The sequence below is a fragment of the Numida meleagris genome, chromosome 1 (assembly GCF_002078875.1).
Source record: "Numida meleagris isolate 19003 breed g44 Domestic line chromosome 1, NumMel1.0, whole genome shotgun sequence".
Lineage (NCBI taxonomy): Eukaryota > Metazoa > Chordata > Aves > Galliformes > Numididae > Numida > Numida meleagris.
Genome location: NC_034409.1, coordinates 165541922 through 165566057, shown reverse-complemented (window position 1 = coordinate 165566057; position 24136 = coordinate 165541922). Strand labels below are relative to the sequence as shown.

The 24136-nt window shown below is 44.5% G+C and overlaps 2 protein-coding genes across 2 annotated transcripts in view; one reads left to right on the top strand and one right to left on the bottom strand.

Moving 5' to 3' along the window:
- TPT1 (tumor protein, translationally-controlled 1) lies at positions 24 to 3524 on the top strand. Its single transcript, XM_021375628.1, has 5 exons — positions 24 to 182; positions 394 to 584; positions 1408 to 1513; positions 1749 to 1865; positions 3289 to 3524. The coding sequence occupies exons 1-5, from the start codon at positions 117 to 119 to the stop codon at positions 3289 to 3291; spliced, it is 483 nt and encodes a 160-aa protein (XP_021231303.1). The 5' UTR covers positions 24 to 116; the 3' UTR covers positions 3292 to 3524.
- The window catches only part of GTF2F2 (general transcription factor IIF subunit 2), a gene marked incomplete at its 5' end in the record, with an annotated part of 93379 nt that continues 79521 nt past the window's right edge, over positions 10279 to 24136 (bottom strand). Inside the window, 2 exons of the mRNA XM_021375642.1 lie at positions 10279 to 11162; positions 18905 to 19048. Of these exons, the coding sequence (XP_021231317.1) occupies positions 11043 to 11162; positions 18905 to 19048 (264 nt within the window). The remainder of the gene's footprint in view (positions 11163 to 18904; positions 19049 to 24136) is intronic.

Sequence of the window (24136 nt, the reverse complement as noted above, 5' to 3'; positions counted from 1 at the left end):
GCGGGGAAGTGGGGGAGGGAGGGAATGCGGCGGAGCTGTGGGGGGGCCGGGCACGGCATGGCGGCGGCTGACGCGGCGCTGGGCGCCTGTGTGTGCGTGTCCCCGCAGAGGACGAGATGTTCTCGGACATCTACAAGATCCGCGAGGTGGCGAACGGCCTGTGCCTGGAAGTGGAGGGGAAGGTGAGTGAGAGCCGCCCGGCCCGGGGCTGGGGGGACGCGGCGGGGCCGGGGGGAGCGGGGAGGGGCCCGGGGAGAGCCGTGCTCCGGCTCCGTGCGCGGGGAGCGTGGCTCTGAGGTCGTGCCCTGCTGTCAGGTCGTACGTAGGTGTGTAAAAGCAGTAGCGCCGAGGTGTTCGCAGAGCCTTGAAGTTTTTTGATGTCTCTAAATCTAGATGGTCACCAGGACAGAGGGTCAAATTGATGACTCTCTAATTGGTGGCAATGCCTCTGCTGAAGGTCCTGAGGGAGAGGGGACAGAAGCCACGGTGATAACTGGTGTCGATATAGTGATAAACCACCACCTTCAGGAAACCAGCTTCACAAAAGAGTCTTACAAGAAGTACATCAAGGACTACATGAAAGCGTAAGTACCGGTGGGCTTCTTCCTTATAGGGGACTGAGATTCCCAGGTTAATGAAGCATCAAAAAAAGCACTGAGCTTTATTCCTAGCGGATGCAAGTTCTGATGCAGGAGCCAAATTGGCTGTGAAATTCAGTGATATGTTAATCCTTGGCAAAACTGAAGCTTTAAAGCGTTGATACTGGAATGTCTTAGCTTATCTTGGCTGAGGTGCTCAAGGCCAGGTTGGACGGGGCCCTGGGTGGCCTGATCTGGTGGTGGCAGCCCTGCCCACAGCAGGGTTTGGAACTGGGTGGGCTTTAGGGTCCATTCTGACCCAGTGCGTTCTATGATTCTGAGACTGGATCGTGTGCTTTGGAAATTGTTTGCAACTTTGCTATTTTCTTTTTGATTCCTCTCCGACAAATGTTTGTGTGGGAGAGGGGTGGTAAAGGAAAGCTTTCTGAACCTGACTGTCCAAATGTCTGGAACTATGTGAAATGGAGATGTTTGTTTCAAGGGATGGATTCCGTTGCTCAGAGTTAAGTGGGTTAGTGTTAAAGGTGAAAGCCATTCTTCTGTGATACTGATGGATAGTACTCTTGTTGCTGTGGAAATGGCTTGCTAATTTTTGTCTAGCACAAACCTAGGAGTAAAACGAGCTTGACATGAGTGGCGGGCACTATTCTGTTAAATCACCAGCATAAAGTTAAAATTGTGGAGGGGTGGGGATGGGAAATGCAACACGATCAAACTATGTCTGCTGGTAGCTTTCTGCTATGATGCTGCTGCACAATGAATAGAGTAGAATATGTTCTCAAAACTTGTTTTTAAATTTTCTTTCCAGAATCAAAGCCAGACTTGAGGAACACAAGCCGGAGAGAGTAAAGCCTTTTATGACAGGGGCTGCAGAGCAAATCAAACACATCCTTGCCAACTTCAAAAACTACCAGGTTAGTTACATTTCTGTGTAGCACTGTTTCAGAAATACAAGCTGAGATTAGTTCAGCAGAAACAGCTTGTTGAGTTTAGAGGACTCCGGTTGTAAAGACATCTGGCTGGGACCCTTCCTGTGAGGATATTAGGGGCCTTGAGAGTCAGGGAGAGAAATACTTGAACGACTTCTAGGTGATTTACTTCCTCCTGGTAGTAACTCACAGAGTGTCTCAGTAATGTGTTTCTCTGAAGTTCTTTGTAGGAGAGAACATGAATCCAGATGGAATGGTGGCTCTCCTGGATTTCCGTGAGGATGGTGTGACCCCCTATATGATTTTCTTTAAGGATGGCTTAGAGATTGAGAAATGTGTAAGTACTGACCTGAATGGGGTGAATGTGCTTAAATACATCAGTAGCTCTCTCACTGCATTAATCATTCTATCTCTGGTAAAAGTTGAGTGGTAACTGTCAGTTTAAAAACTGAGTTTATGCAAGTGCAGTCTGCTGCTATTATGTAAAGTGGCTGAGACTTAATGTTGTGCTATTGAGTCATGCTAAAAGGGGACGTGGCTTCGCTGCAGTGATTCACAGTGATGTAACGGATAAGAAATGCAGGAAGAATTGCCTTAGTGAGGTGTGTGTAAATGGTAGTGGTTTCAATTATGAAAGGCAGTGTCCTCTGAAACAGAATGCATCTAGATTGGATCCCACTTTTGTGGGCTGACTCTGGAGCACTGTATTTCACCACATTTCACTCTTTCACTTAATCTGCCCTTACGTAGTTATGCAGGAACTGTCTATTTAAATACTGCCTTAAATATGGGAACATGGCAACATCTAAGTACTTAACCTTGTGCTGTCTGGAAGTTCCAGCTGTCTGAGCCCGAGCAGTTCCTGTGATCTGCTTTAATTATTCTGAGTTTGAATGTGGTAGCGATGAGACTGTACTTAGTTCCCAACACTTGCATATTTTGGTTTATTCTGGGACCCATGTGATCATTGGGGACCAGCAGTATGGGATCACCAGTTGCTTTCCTCAGTTATTCTGGACTTTAAGAGCCTGTTTATAGCTACCTAGATGTATCAGTAAAGCCACTTGCAGGCTTTCTGGTATTCAAGTCATGTAAGAATGAGCCAACTTCCAGCACAGCTGGTGGAACTTTGCTGATGTCCTTCAGCCTGGAGCTGGCAGTAAGCTGGAAGAACCTCTGGGCAGAAGCTTGTGCCTGTCTCCTCTGTGTGGGCAGACCTGTAGGAGGTGCAGTCAAGATAACCCATCTACTTCAAAGTCACAGTCTCATAGAATGCTTAGAGGGGGAAGGTACCTCTGAGGGCCATCTAGTCCAGCTCCCCTGCAATGAACAGGGAGGATGGGGTGAAAGAGCAGGAGCGGGGCATCCCAAAAGTGATGGGGAGAATGTTATGGTTTCTTGATACAGCTCTTGTAGGAGATGTGTTCCACATCTCCTACTTCAGTATTTGTTTAGGTCATGCACTTAAGAGGAAATCTGAAACTTGGTGTGTTAAGCGGAAAGGATGCAAGTGAGCATTCAGTCTGGCTTGATCAACAGCTGATGCCAGTTGCTCTGTGTGGTCATAAAAATGCTCAGCATCCTCTGATAGACCATGAGCAATTTTCCTGTTGCTCTCTGGTTTGCACTGAGATGCAAAAATAACTTCCTTGCGCTTTCTGCCTGCCTGCTTGTGGCAGTTCGGATTGAATTGGGGAATACAAAGTATGTTACAGAAACTTATGGTGACCTTGAACTAACACTTGCCACTCTTGTTACAGTAACAAATCAAACAGTATGGTTTTGGATCACCTGTCTTCATAGCTGGCTGCTGTTTCTTCTTCATCAGTACAACACCAGGAATCGGCAATGTCTAACAACTGGACTGATATCATCTTGAGCTTGATTCACTTTATTTTGACCCTGATTTGGAGTGGAGGCATTGTTTTAAAAAGGATAAAAACAAACATCTGTCATGTAGGTTGTCTAAAATAAAAACTCATTGAAACCCATCCTAGGTGATGCCTCTTGGTCTAGTGTGTTTCTTAGGGTCACTTGCAGGAGAGGTTGCAGCAAGGTCATTGTCCAAGGACTTGGTACCATCTGTAGTATAGCCTGGTCCTAGCACGTGACAGACTTCATGCAGGTTCTTCCTGTGGTATTGGAGTGCAAGAGCAGGCTGAGTGAAATTTTGTCTTGGCAAAGCCCAAGAGATACCATCATTGTGAAGTGGACCTTCTTTTATCTTTCATGATTGTACAGACAGACTCCTATCTCTGGAAGAGACACCAATATTAATAAAAAGCAGAATGGAACATATGCTACTCAGGCTGAGTGCTGGCTGAGCTTCTTTTTCAGACAAGGATACTTGAGTCTGTCCTCAGCTGTAGTATGACTTCAGGATTAAGGTAGGAGGATGGGTGGCACAGGAGTCCCACACCAGCACTGTGAGCACAGGTAGTGGGAACACTGTGGGGACATGGGATGACTGCTAGGTTCTCTGGTGCCTGCCTCACCAGCAACAGCATCTGTTTGACAGACCTGGAGCAAACCCCCGTTGCTTTTCTGGTTCTTGTTGGGATGCAACAGTAACAGGTTCCTTGCGCTTTCCACCTGCCTGTCCTTGTGGCAGTCTGGATTGAATAAAGGAATACAAACACCTTCAGTGAGCCTCAGCTAGGGAGAGGCCTGTAATGCTGTTGCCTTGGGCTGCAGATAGTAGGAAACAGAGAGGGTGCCTGGAATAGAGCTGCTGTTACCAGGCCTCCCTTTCAGGAGTCTTTGGCACCTTGGCTGCCTGGGTAGCAGCAGGTTTCTGCAGGAGCCAGATAGATGGGTCAGAGGCTAGGAGGGGTGAGATAAATAATGTCTGTGGAGGTAGGAGCAGAATGTGCTCTGAGCTGTTATCTCAGAGGTGCCTGTTTTCATCACGCCCTGTTTCAATTCTGTGGGAGCTTAACTTACGTAAGTTTTCCCAAGGCAAGGTTTCAGGCCAGCTGTTTTTTCTAGCTAAAATGTTGGTGCGGGCAGAGCAATGTAAATCAATGCTCCTCTGCTTTCATCCAAAGGGGCTGGCATAGGGAGAGGAATAATCAAATGAGCTCTGTGTCCTCACTCCTTGCAGAGGATTTGTTTGACCAGGCCAGATGGGGATGTGATCTTCTCTTTCCTCTTGTATCTTGGTAAATACTATGTTCCTTAAAGGTTGAAATGAGAAGGCACTTGCATAGTGTGAGACATGAACTCAGCAGAATGAGTTCAGGCAGAGCAGAGCTCACCCCTGTTCTGGCTGCAGGCTTAATCAACCCTAGATGCTCTTCTGTATGGCGGAGCCTCTGATCAGAAGTCTCCCTTCTGCTGCAGTATTGTGTCTTGGTTAGGGCCTGTTATGGAAAAGGATCAGTTAGAGGCTGTTGGGATGCTGGATGTTGCTTTTTCCAGCGGGCTGGAGAAGTGGTTTCGTGTTGGTTGCACTGCACTTGCAAACCATGCACTGCTGCCTTTGGGTTCAGAGAAGAGAGCAGGCAAGTCCTGTTGTTCTGCGGTGTCAAGGCTGCTGGGAGCTAGGGAAGGTAAATGTTTTGTGGTAGGGCAGTGCTGTGGCTGGTCAATGCGTGTGGGAGCAGATGTTGCCTCTGCGTAACCCACTTCCTCCTTGTCATTCTCACCTTCCTCCTATGCAGCTGTCTCCTCTCCATTCTGAGCAGCTGTTTTCTGCAGCTGAAAACTCAAGTGATTTAGTAAGGCAAGGGTTTGCACTCACGCAGCGCTGCAGCTTTGGAGTTACTACACTGATAATAATCCCGTCACAGCAAAATAGCAGAACATCGACCAAGCTGAAGGACAGCATAAAAACATATCTACAGCTTGTTTTAGAACACTCTCACTGGGCTCTTTCCTTGGGAAGGTGTTTTCTGCAGCTGAAACGTCTCTCATGCGGGGAAGGTTTGCACAACTGCTCTCCCCAGTCTGAGTTTGGCTTAAAGCAGCTGAGGGGAAAACATCACATCCCCAGCTCAGGTTTCAGCCTGCAGCTGGGCTGCTCCTACACCAGCCAAGAGTCAGCTGGCAGCACAGTGCTGACAGGTTATAAAAAGAAGGGGGGGGAAAAAAAACAACACCAATCCCCTCCTCCCTTAGTTTCACGCTTCTGTGCTTAACCGTGCTGGTGGGTTGGACTGGAGGAGGAAAGCACTGTGCTGATTGAATCTGATGCTGCCCTTGGCTTTTCACCCTCTGCCTGTCCCTTGTTTCTGCAGCTTTGCCACCCTCCTTGCTCACTGGGGCTCAGTGCAAAACCACTTTTTTAAAAATTACTTTTTATTCCACTGCTCTCTTAAGGCACTCCTCTGTCCCACGCCTGGTGCAGCCAAGTGCTTGGGAAACCCCAACTCAAACCTGACTGGTAAAGCCCAGATGCTGCAGCAGCTGCTTCCTTCCCCTGAGCAAGCTGCTGTTGCTGAGCTGGGTCAGGCCGGCGTAGTGCAGTCCTTGCAGTGCTTACAGCAATAGCTGCCTAGGGAGGATGCTTTTATTCAGCAGCAGTACCATCTGCATTAAGACACACCAGCTTCTGGCGCTGCTGCTGATTGCCTCCCTCCGCTCTCATTGACCTCTTCAGCTCTGGCTCTGCATCCCTAGGATGCGTTTACAATTGCAAACTGGGATTTCATCCTCCACCAGCTGGCAAGGAAGCGCTTGTGTTGCCACGAGCCTGTAGCGGGAGAGCAGCCATTAAACACTGCCTTCATTCAGCTCAAGGAGAAATCTCTCAGTTGGAGAGAAAGAAAACTAGCCAAGCCTGAAAGTCATTGGTGTAAACAGCCCTAAATCCACTGCCAGGGCACAGACTTGCTGATTGGTGGCCCTGCTCTGGTGGGTTCATTTTCTTCTGGTAGTGGGGCTGAAGATGCTCTCAGCCCCCAATTCCACCTGATTTTTTAAGCTTCTGCAGGGAAGCAGCTGTCCGTGGGTAGGGTGGTGGAGCAAGGTCAGCTGCATGGGAAAAAGGTAGGAGGTGCAAACCTAAGCTTCAGCTGACCTTCACTGCCTGCAGTGTCTGAATTACTTGTTTTCATCTTTGATCTTCACGTGTCTTATCTGCCTTGGCAGCAGTCTTGCCACTCCTGGTGTAGGAGCAGAGTGTGACATCCCACCAGGGAGGACAGCTGTGGACTCACGTGGGCTTTTGGTGCACCCGCTGGGGCCAGTGCCATAGGCTGTTCACAAAGATAAATGATCTAAAAGTTTCCTCTGAGAACAACCCACCGCTGGAACAACCTCCCCCTGAGTCCCTGTCGCTGGAGGTATTCAGGAGTTACCACTTACCTTGGCGCTTCGTAGGTGCTGAAAGCCTTCCTTTCCTCTTGGAGGAGCTCATGTCCCCATGTAAATGCCACTCTAAAGACCTAGCTTTTGCGAGATAAAACAATTAAATGGATCAGAAGTGAAAACAAATAGTCATTCTTTTCAAGATTTGAAAGCCAAATTAAACAATTTCCCCTTTTGGGAGATTCTGGACACTTTTGAGCCAGAGTTGTCAGTGACTGCAGGTGACACTGAGCATCACTTCAGCCAACTGTCCAGAGTTTCCCACCCAAAATACAATGAAGTCCAAGATTCTGGGGGGTTTTGGCAGAGGGGAACCTTCCCACACCAAACAAAGAACCTTGCGTTCCTGCGTCGAATGGTTGGGATTGAAAGCAGAGCTGTCATAGACACAGGACCAACACATGTTGCTCCCCAGCAACAAAACAGTATTGATCTTTTTTACTCAGGTGACTTTTCTGCTCGGTGCTTTCTGCTCCCGTGCCTCCTGCTGCACCTGCCTAGCTGGATGCTCAGAGCCCTAAGCCCATGGGGGGCCACCAAAATACTGGGAGGGCAGCAGCAGGATCAGCCTGCAGGAACAGCCCGGCTTCCCCCTCCTCATGTCACAGTCTGCAGTCCCGTAGTTTTTCAACCCCTTCCAGCTCACAGACAGCAGTGTTTCTGCAGTGTCCCATCATGGTCACCTTGCAGCTACCAACTGGGTATGCACACCAGCAAAGCTATTTTGGTGCAAAAATTATCATTGGTAGCAAGTTCTTGTATTAAAGCTGTCAAACACCACGTTAGCTCCTGGGGAGAGACTGCTCGCTGAGTCAATTCCAGCATTAAAGCATGGGCTAAAGCTTTCCCAACACCTTCCCACTCCAAAGCTGCTTTGCAGAGTGCGGCTGCTGGCGTCTCAGCATCACGATGCCTCACGTGTTTGCTACGCATGTGGCCCATGGGACCGCAAGGTGCCCAGCACAGCATCCAGCACTGAGGAGCTGGTTCCCAGCATCAGCAGACCTGGACTCACTACAGCGGCAAGATCTCCCCAGCTCACATCTGGCACTGCAGAGCACCGAGTACAAAACTGCTGATGATTCAAAGTGCTGGTCAATAGGGAGAAGTAATGTTAAGAACGTAGATGCGCTTTCAATTTCATTTAATGCTGTTTAGCACATTAATACGTCTGCTGGTGCCTATGGGACCTACTCATTTCAACAACTAATGCAGAAGAACATCTGCACTAGCACAGAGCTCAGCAGCAAGTGGAGGCAGCAGCACGTGGGAAGACCATCAGGGAACCAGCGTTCATCGCTGCTGTGAGTTCATGGTTTAAATCAATCAAAATGCAGGGGCTGGGGAACCAGGCACAAACACCTACAAGCCACCTCCTCTCCTTCTGCAGATGGCAATCCTGCTAGCAGCACCCACGTTCGGTCTCCCTGCAGAACGAGCAGAGCAGAACAGGGAATTGTGGCTGGTTGTTACGTGCTGGATCCAGGGAGGTTGCCCCATATGCTGAATACTTACTGCAGCTTCACCCAAAGAGAAGCCAGTCCTCCGTTACCTTGAGCTACTGCAGAAGGGAGAGTTCTGGTAGCAGCGTGTCTGCCCTGCAGCTTGTTTCGGATGCAGGCTACATGAAGAGCTGCAATCAGTCCTTGAATGCGTGGCACTGGTCCTGGGGACGACACAAGAGCATCTTCCAGCTCCGCGGCTGGCACCTCTGTGGGCTCTCCAGTCACTGGCAATTTGTGACTACAATTTCAGATGCAAGCTAACAAGCTAGGAAGCTTTCCAACATTGTGTGGAAAGCAGGAAAAAAGAAGTTTCACAAGTTTATCCTGACATAAGGTTTCTTAGCTGTAGTTTTGAAATGGCATTTCTTCATGGTCCCGTTCTTCTTCATCTTGAATGCTGCAAGACTGGATGGGCTGAGTGGTCTTTTCCAACCTTAATGATTCTATGATTCTAAGTCAAACAAGGCACAATGGCTTTCCTAATCTTATCACTCATTGGCTGAAAACTCCAGTTTTTCTAGCACTCTCCATGTTTTTAATGATACCCATGAAAATCTTTTTGGTAAAAAAAAAACATACATAATAAACTGTGCTCTACATATTTTCTATTTCTCCTAAGTAGAGCCTACTTACCCTAAAGGCCTTCTGTAGATCAAGAAAACACTTTTGCTTAGGTGTTCTGGCATTTCACACTCACTGATTATGTCCCTCTCAGCTGAAGGCTGTGAAGCAATAAATTCACATAAATCCCCAAATACAAGCAGACCCCCGAACACTCTCCCTCCTAAGCTAATCCTGCTAGAGATCCCATTAGAGATAATCCATTCTCTTTGAAATGGAGCAGTCATTTTCACTTCTGTCACTGAATTACATCACTAAACCAGAGCTGTGTGGCATTCCCTGGCATGGTTTTAGAAGACCACGGGAGGGTTTGTCACTATCTTAGCTGCTCAAATGGGGCACAAATGCAACTTATGAGCCCAGCTTGCAGCAAGCAAGTGTTCCCATCCTACATGCCTGCAAACATCAGTCTGCCAAAAACTTGAACAGCACGAGAAGGACAGCAGCACGCACTGGCTCTAGCTATTCCTGGGAAGCAAGCAACTTATCACAGCAAGCAAAGAACTGGCTTCCTGGGCTCCTTTCAGCATCTTCACATGCCTCCCACAGCAGTTAGCAAGCTGGGTCCTGCTCATAGAATCTGGGGAGACAGGAGTCACTGGCAGGATTTATAAGAGCACACACAGAGCTATGGAACGTGACTGGTGTTTTGAAAAGCCCTGGTTGTCCACCTGCTAGGAACTGGGCAGGCCGTGCTGCAGGAGGCTGAGCACCAGCGGGAAGCACATCTGTAGAAAGGAGTTTACACAAACAACTGAAAACAACGATCTGAGCAAAATTAAAATGCATGATATGGATAGAGGGTCACTTGTTTTACACAACTCCTAAGGCACTTGATCTTCCTCCTGAGCTTTTATTGCTTGAAAGTGCAGCAATAATGGAATGTTTGCTTTTAAAATAGGTCATTTATTTCATTACTGTGTGCAAAAGCGATGTATCCATCCGAAGGACTGGAAGGAATGTGACAGTTACGCTATAAAATCTCACCTTCTATTTCATTTACAGACACATTAAGAAGTTCTTTTTCACTGTTTTCTTTTCTTTTTTTTTTTTTTTAACACACAAGCTCTGAGAGTATATTTACGTGGTCCTATGCCATCTTCCTCCCTCCCAAAAAAGGATGCTGAACACACAACCCTACCATTTGCATTTCAAAAATGGGGGAACACAGACACAGACGCATTAAGAAATCTTCCCCAAGCACAAGAGAACCCTGTGGAAAAGCCACCAATAAAAACATGTTTTTTTAGAAAAGCTTCATACTTACACTATCTAAATCATGACATGTGTTCAGTCAGTAAGATAGGCCATTGCTTGGTACAAATTAAAATAATGCTTTTATTGGTATGCTTAGACATAAAACATAGGTAACATTTAAAAAAAAAAGCAAAAGATAAATTCCTTGATGTTCCTAGCAGTTTTCTTTTTCCCTCAGTCATCACCCAGAAGGGACTGTGATCTTTCCCACAGACCTGTGTATCTAATAGCCCTTGTTTTAGTTTCCCAGCTGTGCTGATGTGTTCCCATGAAGTCTCAAGGCTGTGATGAGCACCATAGCTGAGGCTGTTCTTCCTAAAGCCTGATCCCCAAAGGAGCACAGTGTCTGTGCACCAATCACTGCACAAGTACTGCGCAGCTTTGTAGCCTTCCAGGTAAAGCCCTGAAGGATGACAGCTGAAGTGAGAGCATGAACCTGGTTCTACTGGAATGCAAAAAAGAAAGTTACAGGTTCCTCTAGGACACGTTATGCTTCCAAGTCACTGAGGCTTAGAAGAACCACAAAGCTATCAAGAAAAAGCAAGTCAGAACTAAAAACATTTCTAATAAAGATAAATCTAATCCAAGTTTATTCTATAAATATTTTTTTTTGTCAAAAGACAAACATTTATAGAAACTTAAAAGAAATATTCCTCTGAAAAACAAATGAAACTATGGAAAATTAGGAAGTATTGGTTGTTTTCATTTAAATATAACCTTGCAGAATTATGCTGTGCTCGGTCCTGTCTGTAAAACCATGACAGCTCCCTCGGTGCAATCACTCTTCTCCGTCGTTCTCTTTTGCTTCACAAACAGTTTCCTTAATCACTTTTGTCTTCTACTTGGTAATGTCTATATTCTGGCTTCAGCTCCCATGTGTTTTTGTGGGTCCCCTTCACGTTGTAGATGCCTATTTCTCTTAGAATTTCTTTCAAGTATATCTGAAAGGAAACAAGATAACAATTTATTAAGACTGGCAACTGCCACAGTTCTCACATGATCTCCCATCATCTGCCAAATCCCGTTGACTTCGCTACCACAAACAACAGAGAAGACAAGGGGCAATGGGTGCGAGCTGCACCAGGAGAGGTTTCATCCTGATATAAGAGACATTTTTGCAGTGGGAACAGTCAGTCACCGGGACAACCTCCCAAGGGACATGGTAGAGTGCCCACCGCTGGAGGTTTTCAAGGTGCTCAGTGATCTCGCCCAGGCTCCCTTTTCCCACAGAGGGAAGGACCTGCTGATATTTTGAGGTCTCTTCCAACCGGTGACCCTAAAAATAGGACACTTGGAAAATCAAATGGCTGAGATATACGCAACGTACCCGAAGCGTCAGACACGCAGTTGGTCTCAAAATCTGTGCACGGCTACATTTCCTGCTAAGTGACAAAGGCGTGGGGGTGCTGCTTTGCTTTCTGCTTCGGAAGCTTGCTGCCATGCCAGACGTTAATGGGGGGCAGATGGCAGATCTGTGCGAGGAGCGCTCCCGGAGCTGGCTGTCACACCACTCTGTCACCGCAGCCCCCCGGACACGCTCCTGGCTCCTTGCTCCCTGTGCAGCTGCATCAACACTGTCTCAACGAAGTAAGGCATTATAAAAGCCTATTTCAGGCCCTTGGATTTTCTCAGCTCCAATTGCACTCTATGTACGCGCGTCTTCCTTTGCACAGCTCCCAGTGACCTTTGCTGAAATTCATGCAGCTTGCCTTAGCATGGCCACTCTGCCTTTTGGTAAGTTGCAGTTATCACAGAGACCTTCCTGCTGGAGTTTCATGAGCCCAGCTGAAAGCTCCTGGCTTAAGGTAGGGGAATCAGCTTCCTTATGTTAGGATCTTCAGTATCTTTAAACCCGCTGTCTTATTCTGATCCGACCAAAGCTCCAAGCTGTTGGTTTTCTGGTGTTTTGCAAAGCTTTAAGCATTTTATTTCTGCCTTGTTTTTAGAGGAGTGTTGAGTAGGTGCCAGAGAATTTCCTAATATATTCAAATATTAAGACTAGGCAGGGAAATTAGGAAAAAAAAAAATGCAAAGCTATGATAAGCAGTAGTACAAACTTTTACGTAAGACAGCTCACAAATATCGCCCTCCTTTACTCCTTATAATAAACACCAGTAATTTGTTGCATTTTTTAAAGAGCCATTTGCCTGCTTGTTTGTTTAAATATTAATGAGTGCTGACTTTGGAGGATCACCATGGCAACTGCAGGCCACAGTTTAAGAATCTCCACATTAAATTCACAATTGCTTTAGTCCGAGTACTTCAGTCCTTGTTGAGTGCATATACTGAACAGAAGCTACGGGAACCCTCATATTTTCTGTATCTGCAGTTACAGTAAGTGAAAATATAGAATCATAGAATCATAGAATTAGCTAGGTTGGAAAAGACCTACAAGATCATCCAGTCCAACCATCCACCTACCACCAATAACCCCACTAAACCATAACTCTCAATGCTATATCTAAACGTTTCTTGAACACCTCCAGGGACGGTGACTCAACCACCTCCCTGGGCAGCCCATTCCAGCACCCGACCACTCTTTCAGAAAAGTAGTGTTTCCTAATGTCCAGCCTAAATCTCCCCTGGCGCAACTTGAAGCCATTCCCCCTCGTCCTGTCACTAGTTACAAGAGAGAAGAGGCTGACCCCCAGCTCACTACAACCTCCCTTCAGGTAGTTATAGAGAGTGATAAGGTCCCCCCTGAGCCTCCTCTTCTCCAGACTGAACAATCCCAGCTCCCTCAGCCGCTCCTCATAAGGCCTGTGCTCCGGACCCCTCACCAGCTTCGTCACCCTCCTCTGAACACGCTCCAGGGCCTCAATGTCTTTCTTGCAGTGAGGGGCCCAAAACTGGACACAGTACTCGAGGTGGGGCCTCACTAGGGCTGAGTACAGAGGGACAATGACTTCCCTACTCCTACTGGCAACACTATTTCTGATCCAAGCCAGGATGCCATTGGCCTTCTTGGCCACCTGGGCACACTGCTGGCTCATGCTCAGCCGAGCGTCGACTAATACCCCCAGGTCCGTTTCCTCCACACAATTTTCCAGCCACTCTGCCCCAATCCTGTAGCGTTGCCTGGGGTTGTTGTGGCCAAAGTGCAGGACCCGGCACTTGGTCTTGTTGAACCTCATCCCGTTGGCTTCAGCCCAGAGATCCAGCCTGTCCAGATCTCTCTGTAGGGCCTCTCTACCCCCAGGCAGATCGACACTTCCTGCCTGCTTGGTGTCGTCTGCAAACTTACTGAGGGTGCTCTCAATGCCCTCATCCAGGTCATCAGTAAAGGTATTGAAGAGGACAGGCCCCAGCACCGACCCCTGGGGAACACCACTTGTGACTGGTTGCCAGCTGGACTTAACTCCATTCACCACCACTCTCTGGGCCCGGCCCTCCAGCCAGCTCCTTACCCAGCAAAGGGTGTACCTGTCCAAGCCACGGGCTGCCAGTTTCTCCAGGAGAATACTGTGGGAGACAGTGTCAAAGGCTTTGCTGAAGTCTGAGTAGACCACATCAACAGCCTTTCCCTCATCCGCCAGAAAGAAAACATATAAACATCCTCCAAGTCATAAATGGCAAATATTTGTTGATGACACTAAAGAAGAATTGCCCAGTCTCTTAGAATTGCTAATGTTGGAAAAGACCACTAAGATCATCCAGTCCAACCATCAGCCCATCCCCACCATGCCTACTGACCATATCCCTCAGTGCCACGTGTACATGGTTCTTAAACACCTCCAGGGACCTTTCGTACACTCTACTCATTTTTTGCCAAATGGAAAAACTGGGAAATGAAAATTGTTTGCAGTCAGTAAAAATTAAAGTTTTGTTTCAAGAAACTGGTTGCTACTCTCTCTCCAGTTACACATAAAAATTCACAAAGCCCAAAATATCCCGATCCCACACTAACAATGAAAACTGATTGAAGGCTCATGTAGCAAAAATGATCCTTAAAAAGCCATCCCAAAGCAATAAGAGTGCTTAAAAGATCACTTTGTCCACGTTGGAAAGACTCCCACACCAGACTGCAGGCACAAACTAGTTCCTTAGGGTCTGATCTTTGCCTGAGGCAACGGTGCCCAGGGAAGCGGCTGCTCACTGCAGGGATCACTTCCTTCAGTCTTGGGGCACGCACGATGCAAAGCCCAGCAGGTGGCAGCAGGAGATCGGTGTGAGGCTCGTAACGCACCTTCCCAATGCAAACTGATGTAGAGATGCTGTCAGTTTTCGACAGTTGGGTTCCTAAGACAAATCTGCTCAATAAAACAGCAGTGGAAGTGCAAGCACTTTTGTACACTGATGCTGCTATTGTGCAATGCCCTTTTTAAAAGGTGATTAGAGCAAGTGGAAAAGCTATTTACATATGAGTGAGTGTAGATGTGTATGCTTGCACACCCACTGCTTTGTTTGCTATCATTGTGTACGCATGTGAGTTAGCTTTTGGTAGTGTCACCAACAGACACTTCAGTAGATGGCAGCATGCGTGGGAGAAATACGCTCAGACTCAAGGTTAAATTCTACCACGTGGATAGATTCATGAGAATTAAATACAAAATGCACCCAGTCACATGAAGTGCAGCATGATGCAGTTACTGTGCTGAGAGACCCAACCAGCAGTGTGGGAGCCAGGTCCCAAGGTGGGAATGGGGAGAAGCACCGCGCGGTGAGCAACTCGCTGCTTGTTTGTGGGTGACGTTTTGCACGATGTGGTTCACAGAATCAACCATAGAAGCATAAAGGTTGGAAAAACCTTTAAGATCATCCAGACCAACTGTCAGCCCATCACCACCATGCCCACTGAGCCATGTCGCTCAGTGCCACATCTACACGCTTCTTGAAAATCTGTCTCCAGTCTCTCACCCATCACTGCCTGCTCCGTGCCTTTGTACCATCCACACAGTTAACAGAGGGTTACTTGTCGTTTCAGCTCACTCTCAGACCCAGTTCCCCAGGCAGTGCCACTGCCACCTCAAACTTTCTAGACTTCCAAGAATTTCAGTTAGACAGAAAACTAAAACGGAACAGAATTAACCCAACGTGATCAGTGAGATAACATTTCTGCCACAAGCAAGGGCAGTGCAAACTTGCAGCGACTGAGGGTTTGAGACTATCTGCCATCTGTGCTCTGAGTGGAGGAACTAGAAGCAGAATTGAGGGAAACATTTTTGAAAAGAGGTATTCACTTCCAGGCTCTGAAAATCTTTCTGAAACTTTGACAAAAATAAAAAATGAAATCAAACCAGAATTAGCATAATTAGTATTACTTAAAGCTGAAATGTAGAAAAAAAACTGTAATCAACCTACACTGTTTTGAAAAAGTATACTTTCTATTTAGACCACTGGTTCCATTCCTGCCTGGTTCCAAATACTCCAACTATTTGATTGCTCACACAAAAAGTGTATTTTCTTCTCAGCCGTTAAGCCCAAATGTAGAATTACAGCAGTATTTCTAGGGAGTGCTCAGTATTTACATGTGGGTAGGCGACAATAGATTTGCCTAATACTGCAAATTGTTACTTCTAATTAGAAAGAAAACCAAATAAAACCAGGCTTCTCTAAAACAACAGGAGTTTGCATCCAGAAATGACTTTCTCAAAATAAAGACGGCAGCAACTTCCTGTGCGAGATGCAATATATTCTGCACCAAGGATTCAATTAACTATTTACATTTACTGTTGCATAAGAAAAATGCCCTCATTTATTTATTACTTTCCTGGCAGAGACTTTGATTCCCTCGGACAAGTGTATTTTAAATATTATAAGCTAGAGACGTAGGCACCCAGGACTTCATTTCAACAAGAGCTGCAGCAACCGTAACATTTTCTCCTCACTTCTGAAAATAACCTCAACATTTAGAAATCAGAGGAGAAATCACACACCCAGAAAATCTTAGACACTATGACAGAAAATGAAGCAGTGAACACTGAGCAGATATTAATTAACAGTCAACCTCTGTGCAGCATGTGTGTCCCTATTCAACCTGTAGGCATTTATGAGTTTTTTAGGAGGCCTAGCTGCTCTGTGAACGATAGGGTCACCGTGGGCACTGGGAACAGATACTTCATTTTCAGAAAAGGAATAAAGTTTCACACCACAGGCTGAAGTCCTCAGCATTAGAGAAACCCGCACACAGAGTGAAAACTGGCTGAGCAGTGGGAGACGATGGATAGTGTTCTTAACTGGAAATGAATGCCATCGCCAACTCCTGACAGAAGTTTTTAAAGGGAACACAGTTGGGAAATTATCACAGCTTTTGTTTTCAATTTATCAGCGTATTGGCTATTCAGTGAAAGAAGAAATACTACTTTTCTGAAAGAGTGGTCAGGCACTGGAACGGGCTGCCCAGGGAGGTGGTGGAGTCACCGTCCCTGGAGGTTTTCAAGAAACGTTTAGATATAGCGTTGGGAGACGTGGTTTAGTGGGGTTATTGGTGGTAGGTGGATGGTTGGAGTAGGTGATCTTGTAGGTCTTTTCCAACCTAGCTAATTCTATGATTCAATGATTCTATGATTCTAAGAAAGGGAACAGGAAGAGGGTATGGTTCAGTTAGAGCATCCGAGCGCGAGGATGCTGTAAGGGCACAAACACCTAAGGCAAAAGCCCACTCGGGAATTAACAAGAAATTCTAATTCTCACAGTTTGAAACTGAGTCTGCACAGTCCGCTTGGGGGAAAGGGTCTAACAGCTGGGCTGATCTCAGGAGCCCTCAGGTAATTAGGAACAGAGGGGCTCTCACCCAGACCCTGCATATAAAGACAGTGCATCATGCTACGGGCAGAATGCATTCAAGAGCGTATATTGACAGCAGACATACATAGGTCGATTTACAATTTATCATAGATGTAATAAAAGTATTCACCTGAGGTATTTTGCAAATACGGAAAACAGAACTACAAGAAACTTGTGTCAGAAGCACAGTGTTGCCAGGCTCCTTGGAGATGACACAGAGCAACAGGTATATTCCAGAGGTAAACTGCATCGCATGAAGATGGTGACTTTTGTTCTCCCATGGCTCAAGTGGGAGCTGCGGAAGACTATTTCTAGCTGAAGTCATGTTAGATGGGATAAATCTGCTTCAGCTTACATTCAAAGTGATCAAGATAGTGACTGTCACACCTATCTCTTATTAAGAAGAAGAAGAAAAAAATTTCTTGCCACTGCTTTCATATCTTTCTCCTACTCCTTCCTTCTTCTCAGTTTCCATCATCTACACGCCTTCTATTGCACACAGATAAGGAGTTGAATCATTAGATAAATGAATGAAACAGAAGAAAGGAACACATTATCCAAACCGTTTGTTCCAAGTTACTACAGTACTGTGAACCTACATATATTTGAATTGGGAAACCTTTGTGCATTTTCTTGACTGAATGCATTGTGCACCTTATGCTATACAAATCCTCTGGTACTGATCCACTTATCTTAACCACAAAATGACCAAAACTGGTAAGCATTTCTATTCCCCCTCCTCTTTTGCAGAGTAACATTTTCTTCTACAATCCATCTGCCACTGTTCCTTCTTCTGCCATAGCTCTATCAGCTTTTGAAACTGTAGCTCCATTTGGAGTTACACATAAGTAAATTTCCCTCAGTTTTCTGAAAACTGCAGCTGAGTTGTAGATAGACATCAAAGTCAACAGCAAAAAACATCCAAAGTACAAAAGACACCCCCATCACAGTGGAAAACAGGCAACACCAGCTGCTACAAACACTGTTCAGTGGAAGCCATTGACAATAAAAGAAGGACAGTTCCAAACTAGAAACCAGGAGCATGGGCAGGGGTTTGGAGCACGATGGTGGGTGAGGCTAAGGTAATATAAATCATAGGAAAGCAGACTTTGTTAGTCCTACCAAATAACCTGTATATATAACACAGAACACAGCTTTTGCAAACACTTCTAATTTTACTGTGATAGAACTTTATCTCTTCCGTGTGCCCGTTTGCGATAAGCCAGGAGACAGGAGGAGACAAAAACATCAGCTATACAATTTCCTGACCTGCCATCCCATTTCCTCAAGAACTACACCAGCATTTGGTTTGCAAGCAACAATTACCCGTTTTGTCTGTTGCAGTCTCCCCTCACTGTATCCTGGCCTATAAGGAAAGCTTGAAGAGGGGAAGAAGGGCAAGAACTGCAAAGTTTGTGTTGATAGATAAAGGAGCTGGCAAACACTGAAGATTAGCAGAACCATCGTGTGAGTGTATGTCTTCACGCTTCTCTTGTTTGTGTATCAAAAGAAGTCTTTAAAAAAAAACAAAACAAAACCCAAATAATAGGCCCTCAAACTCTAAGATTTCTTCTATATGTAAAGAGTTTTTGTGGGTGTTGACATAATGCTCAAGCTCCTAACCTGAACTTTTCAGATAAATAACATTCACAGAAGGCACCAGAGCATTACAGAATTTGGTTTCTAGTATTAAAGAGAACCTAAATAAGCAAGAGACCATTTAAGTTACTCAAATCACCTCTGTCAAGAAAAGGTTTACTCACTGGAATGCTTTGTATCCTACACAGTTCTACAAGAGTGAACTTAAAACCTGGTGATTTCCATCTATTGTAAAAAAAAAAATTCAGAGATCTGTTTCAAATACATACAGTATACATTAAACTATTTTCTGGATATGGAAAATAAACATAATATTAACTACTGAAAGTGCTTATATTAGAAGACTTCTAGTACATACCACTGGCTGCTTGGTTATGTCCACCAGGTCTTTAATGTTGTAATACTGATGTTTCTCAAAGGCTGAAAAGAGCATGTCCAATACTTGCTGTTTATCAGCTCGAGCCCGTTTTCCATCCTCTTTCTTTTTCTTTTCATATTCAATCTATTAATGAGATACAAAGCATGTTTTAAGTACGTTCATATGTAAAACCATGATTCTCAGCACTGAATATTAAGACATAAAAAACCTCTATACAATAGTAAAACACCCTTCAATGACTCGATGCTTTTCATCTGAAAATTTTTCTTTTGAGCACTCAAATATTCTTTTATGAACATAAACTAAGCATTAAGTCCTTGCACAATAAGCCTTTCAGATATGTATCTCTGCTTTAAAAAAAAAACAACAAACCAAAACATCAGAAACAAAGCTTGCATGACGTGCCCAAACCTGAAGGGAGAATTAATATTAGTACAAGCATCCAAACTGAGCTAGTATTTTTGTTCCACCTCCGTTGATATAATAATAACAAACAACCTCCAAACTGCCTTGCTCATGAAAATCCACAGACCAACACAGCTGCACCACAACCATAGCAATCACCTTCTCAAGGCATGCTTAGTTGGTCCTTAGACATTGCCTCAACTGCTTCAGAAATAGCACTTGAGAAAGCCACTCCACCAACAGAAAAACAGAATTCTGAGTAACATGCACAAACTTACTGCTGTCCAAAAAGAAAACTCTAAGCAAGTATAGGCCCTCATTATCACATATCATCCTATTTCAGGATGTATATTAGAAACGTTTAATTGCTACAGTCTATGCAAGTTGGCCATATATTTTTGCAGAAACTTTTATCACTACAAATGCTTTCCGCATTTCATCAGCTTCATCATCAGAAGCAAGACTTGCACAAACCTGCAAGCATCAAACCAACAACAATCATCACTGAGCACCAAAGGCAAAATTTGCCCGTACATTACCCCATCCACCCTACAAAACATCCTCAATAACAGAAAACTATTGAACTCCTCGAAATGAACAAATGCATCCCAGAATGTAATACATTTCACATAATCAGCAAGTGCTTTCAAGCAAACTCCATAGGCAGATGCAAACCAGCATGACACAGCAGAACTGACTTGGGCACTGGACAAAGACATGGCTGCCTGTGGGATAATTTCATACAAGAGTCATCCCATCTCCAATGTCTCAAACCTGATCCTGAAGGAAGATGTTCGGAGAAGAAGCCTAGAGATGAAAATTCACAGTTCTGCTGGAGACTGAAAATCATATTCCTGATGGGAGACATTAGTTTTATGGCACATTCTATTTTTCCTGTACTTCATTGCCAGCTAACTCCCTCCTCCATTCTGAGTGATAATAGGCTGCCTCTTGCTATCTGTCTCAAAGAGGCTAAAGCCTTACTTACCACCTTTGAGACCTTTGCCCTTGCTCACAGGTCTCTGGCCAGCCACCTTTCCTTTTCAAATTCTGAAACAGACTTCATTACTGAATTGGATGTAGAACAATTGCATCCAACGTGTAACTTGAAGGTTGTTCCTTCTGCTAAAAACCTGAAGGTAGGCTTAGGCATTCAAATACTTGACTGCTTTTCCAAGTATATGTTAGTGCTATAAAAGATACAGCCTCTCTGCTCTAATTCAATTAATTTTCATCCACTAATACATTTTGGTGCAATTATTTAAATCTTGAGTCTCCGCATTGCAGAAAAAAAAAATAGCTCTACAAAACAGTAATAGCTTTGTAATGACAGTAAACTGTAGCATCAAGTAAAACAGTTTTACATAACGTCACCTTGGTTGCTGTGATCTGGAACAGGACTGCTACACCACAGAAACTAGACTAGAACACTAATGTAGGACATTGCCTTGTTATAAATAACAGTTTGTCAAAACATTTGCTGCTTCTAGAAGTCCAGCAGACTAATAATTAGGGCTGTCTGTTGACCCTGGAAAGATTTTAATTGTAAGCTTTGGAAACTCTATGGTGGATTCAGTTTCTTTTTTTTCTTGGTACAGTCTCAAAATACTTCAAAACTACCAACCAAAAATACAGCCAGGATCCATTAATATAATAGAAAATAACTACGTAGCTTATAAAATGACAACGTTCTTCTGGCTGTAAGGCTGAATTCTTTTCCAGGGATGTACTCAGGGTTATCTGCTTGCAGCTCCACTAGCAAAACAGCTGGCCAATTCTCTGCTGGGCATATTGATGTGTATAGGTATTGGAGGAGCAGGGAAAATCTCATTCATCTCGAAGTCAACAGCTACATTCTGGAAAGAGTTCAATGAAGGGACAGTAAGATGGCAAAGGGCCTGAAGCATCTCTCCCATGAGGAGAGCTTGAGAGAGCTAGGACTGCTCAGGTGGAAAAGAGGAGGGTCAGGAGGATCTCATCAATGCCCATAAATCCCTGAGGGAGGGTTTCAGATGCTGGAGCCAGGCTCTCTCAGTGGTGTGTGTTCTCAGGACCAGAGGCCATGGGCACAAGCTGGAGCACAGGAGGTTCCCTCTGAACACCAGGAGCACTGCTGTGCTGTGCAGTGACGGAGCACTGGCACAGGCTGCCCAGAGGCTCTGGGGTCTCCTCCTCGGGGATCTCCCAGAGCCGCCTGGACGTGGCCCTGGGCACCCTGCTCTGGGTGTCCCTGCTGGGGCAGGGGCTGGAGCAGGGGGACCCAGAGGGCCCTTGCCAGCCTCAGTCGTGCTGGAGTTTTATGAAGTCTACTATGGCCTACAGCACTACTCCAAGTCCTGCTAACTGAGCAAGGATTTCTGTAGCTTAAAGAGTGGAAAGTAGGAGGAGACGTGCCTTTGGCTGCACAAAACATAGGATGAAACACAACATAGGTGAGACTGCTGGCCCTTTCTGCTACCTGCCAGATAAACAGCATACTAAACTGACAGACTGATTGCCAAAATGTACATGCATCTTATCTTTGACTGATTTGACGCAAGTCAGCTTTTAATTTACATTTGGCTCAAGTCAGCACTTCATAAGATACATGCTGATATATATTTTTCCTGGCAGAGTAACCACCTCTCCACAGGAATCATCTATGCAGCTACCCCAGTCAAGTCCTAACTCAATGCATAAGCGCAGGGACTTGCTGCTGTAACATGTATGCATACTGAGAAAAATGAAATATGCAGGCTTTAAGACATGCATTTTGGATTTATTTTAGTATGGTAGTTGTCCCTTTGGTCTTAAATACATTAATACATGACATCTCAGACTACAGTCTAGTTTATACTTCATGCTAACATTGAAAAGTAGCTGTTATGATCAGAATTCCATTAAACTATCTAGTAAGGAGATTGTATCTCCATCTACAAGAACAATTTTGGTTTTTATTTTCTATTATTCTATTTTTGTATTTGAAAACTTTTTCTCTGCTTTGTAAGCTGGAGAGAGGCAATGGGAAAACCCACTGTCACATAAGAAATGAAATTGGAATTGCTTCTTAATGTGTAAGATCACCACAAAGTGTGGCAGAGTCATCATTTTACACGGAAAGAAACCAAGGCAGAGACAGTACCATGTTATATTAGGTTTGAAGAAGAAAATGAGTAAACAGCAACCCAAATATTACCAGAAATAAGCAAATCTAGTTGTGTACAGCAGATATATTTTGTTCCTGATCTAATTTTTCCAGTTTTTTTTTCCCTTTGGTAGTTCATAGTCAAGCACAGGAATTGTCCTGTAGGATTTACTGTATGTTTCCTTCCACACAGAAGAAAGAAGGAACTGCACCTTTATTGGGTCCTCTTCAAAGATCAAGCTTTCTTGAGCCTGCCTTTTCAGTCTTCTTTGACTGAGGGATTCACAACATTTTCTATTTTTTCTGTGCAGTTGCTGATCAAGTCATGGCTGGTATAGGTAAACAACATTCCGCTGTGTTGTCCATAGAGCACTATTACATTTAGACAGGCGTATGCCAATACTAATAACGTTTTGAATGCATGCATAGTAACATATTACAAGAGGAAGAGAAGGATTATCCAGCTTTAAACTTGTTGCCAGAAAAGCTTCTGATACATCAGAGGTCAAGTCCAGAGAGATGGTATGAGAGATGAAGGCATTTTTATATTCAATGCTTGACTGAGCTCTGGCTTCCTGTATACATTTGAGGTCACTTTTCAGTGTAAAGATCTCTGTATTTGGTTTGGGGGATAGTAACTTCTCTCTGACTTTGAAGTACAACAGCTAAAAGATGTGGTGTGAAAGATTACAGACCGCATGGCTCTGCTACAGGAGTAGCTATTATGTCTGCTCTTCCTACCCCTTCAGTGATTTTCTGCCTCCCCAGAAACAAAAGGAACAGGAAGAATAAAAACAGAAGCAAACTGCAATCTCCTCAAGTAGGAAGGTCAAGCTGAAGTGATGGAAGAAAACAATCTCACCTTTTTCTGGTTTCTGGCTTGTTTTTAAGAAACAAGAACAAGAGCTAGGCACTGAGGTTATTCATCCAGTACATGGTAGGGCTATAGGAATAATGGGTAAATAACATGGAGTGATAAGGAAAGATACTGCGATTTTCCAGACAATCTCTAAAAAATAATGAAAAAAAAAATCACAGTACTCTTTGTACCTCTTCAAATGAAGTATAGTGAAAATGTGCTTGGCTGGCAAGTACCTACAACTCTCTCCATGTGGAAAAAAAACCACATTAATTTTAAAATTGATGCTTCCTACACAAAGGAAAAAAATAACAATAAGGAAATTCTCAAAACTGCCTTTACTGATGCTAGGTCTCTGACAGGATTATCTCATGAGTAGGTATTAAATCCTAATTGTATGAATAAAAGTCTCTAATAGAATAACATTAAGTAGCATTTTAAACTGAAGAACAATCTGTTTTTGCTAGTAAACTGTACTGCTCAGCATTCTTCTTTCTCCATTATTTTTGTGAGTCAGCAACTCTTCTCCAGTAGGAGTTTCTATTTTACAGCCTCCGGATTATCCAAAGCAAACCAAGTAGAAGTGTTTGCTTTCCCTATAAAAATACAAAGTGAATATTCTAAAATTCTTCATTCATTAATGTGTAAAACCAACTCACATAGAAAACTGATTATCAAACTCTCCCGTTGCTGAAAACAAGTCATTTGCAACTGGTGCCTCCGCTGCCTGTGTTTTAATTAGCAACACTCTAGCATTTACCTCCAGCTTCAGCAACAGCCACCACTGTTGTCTAGAAACACTGAGAACATTGTGAAGTGTATT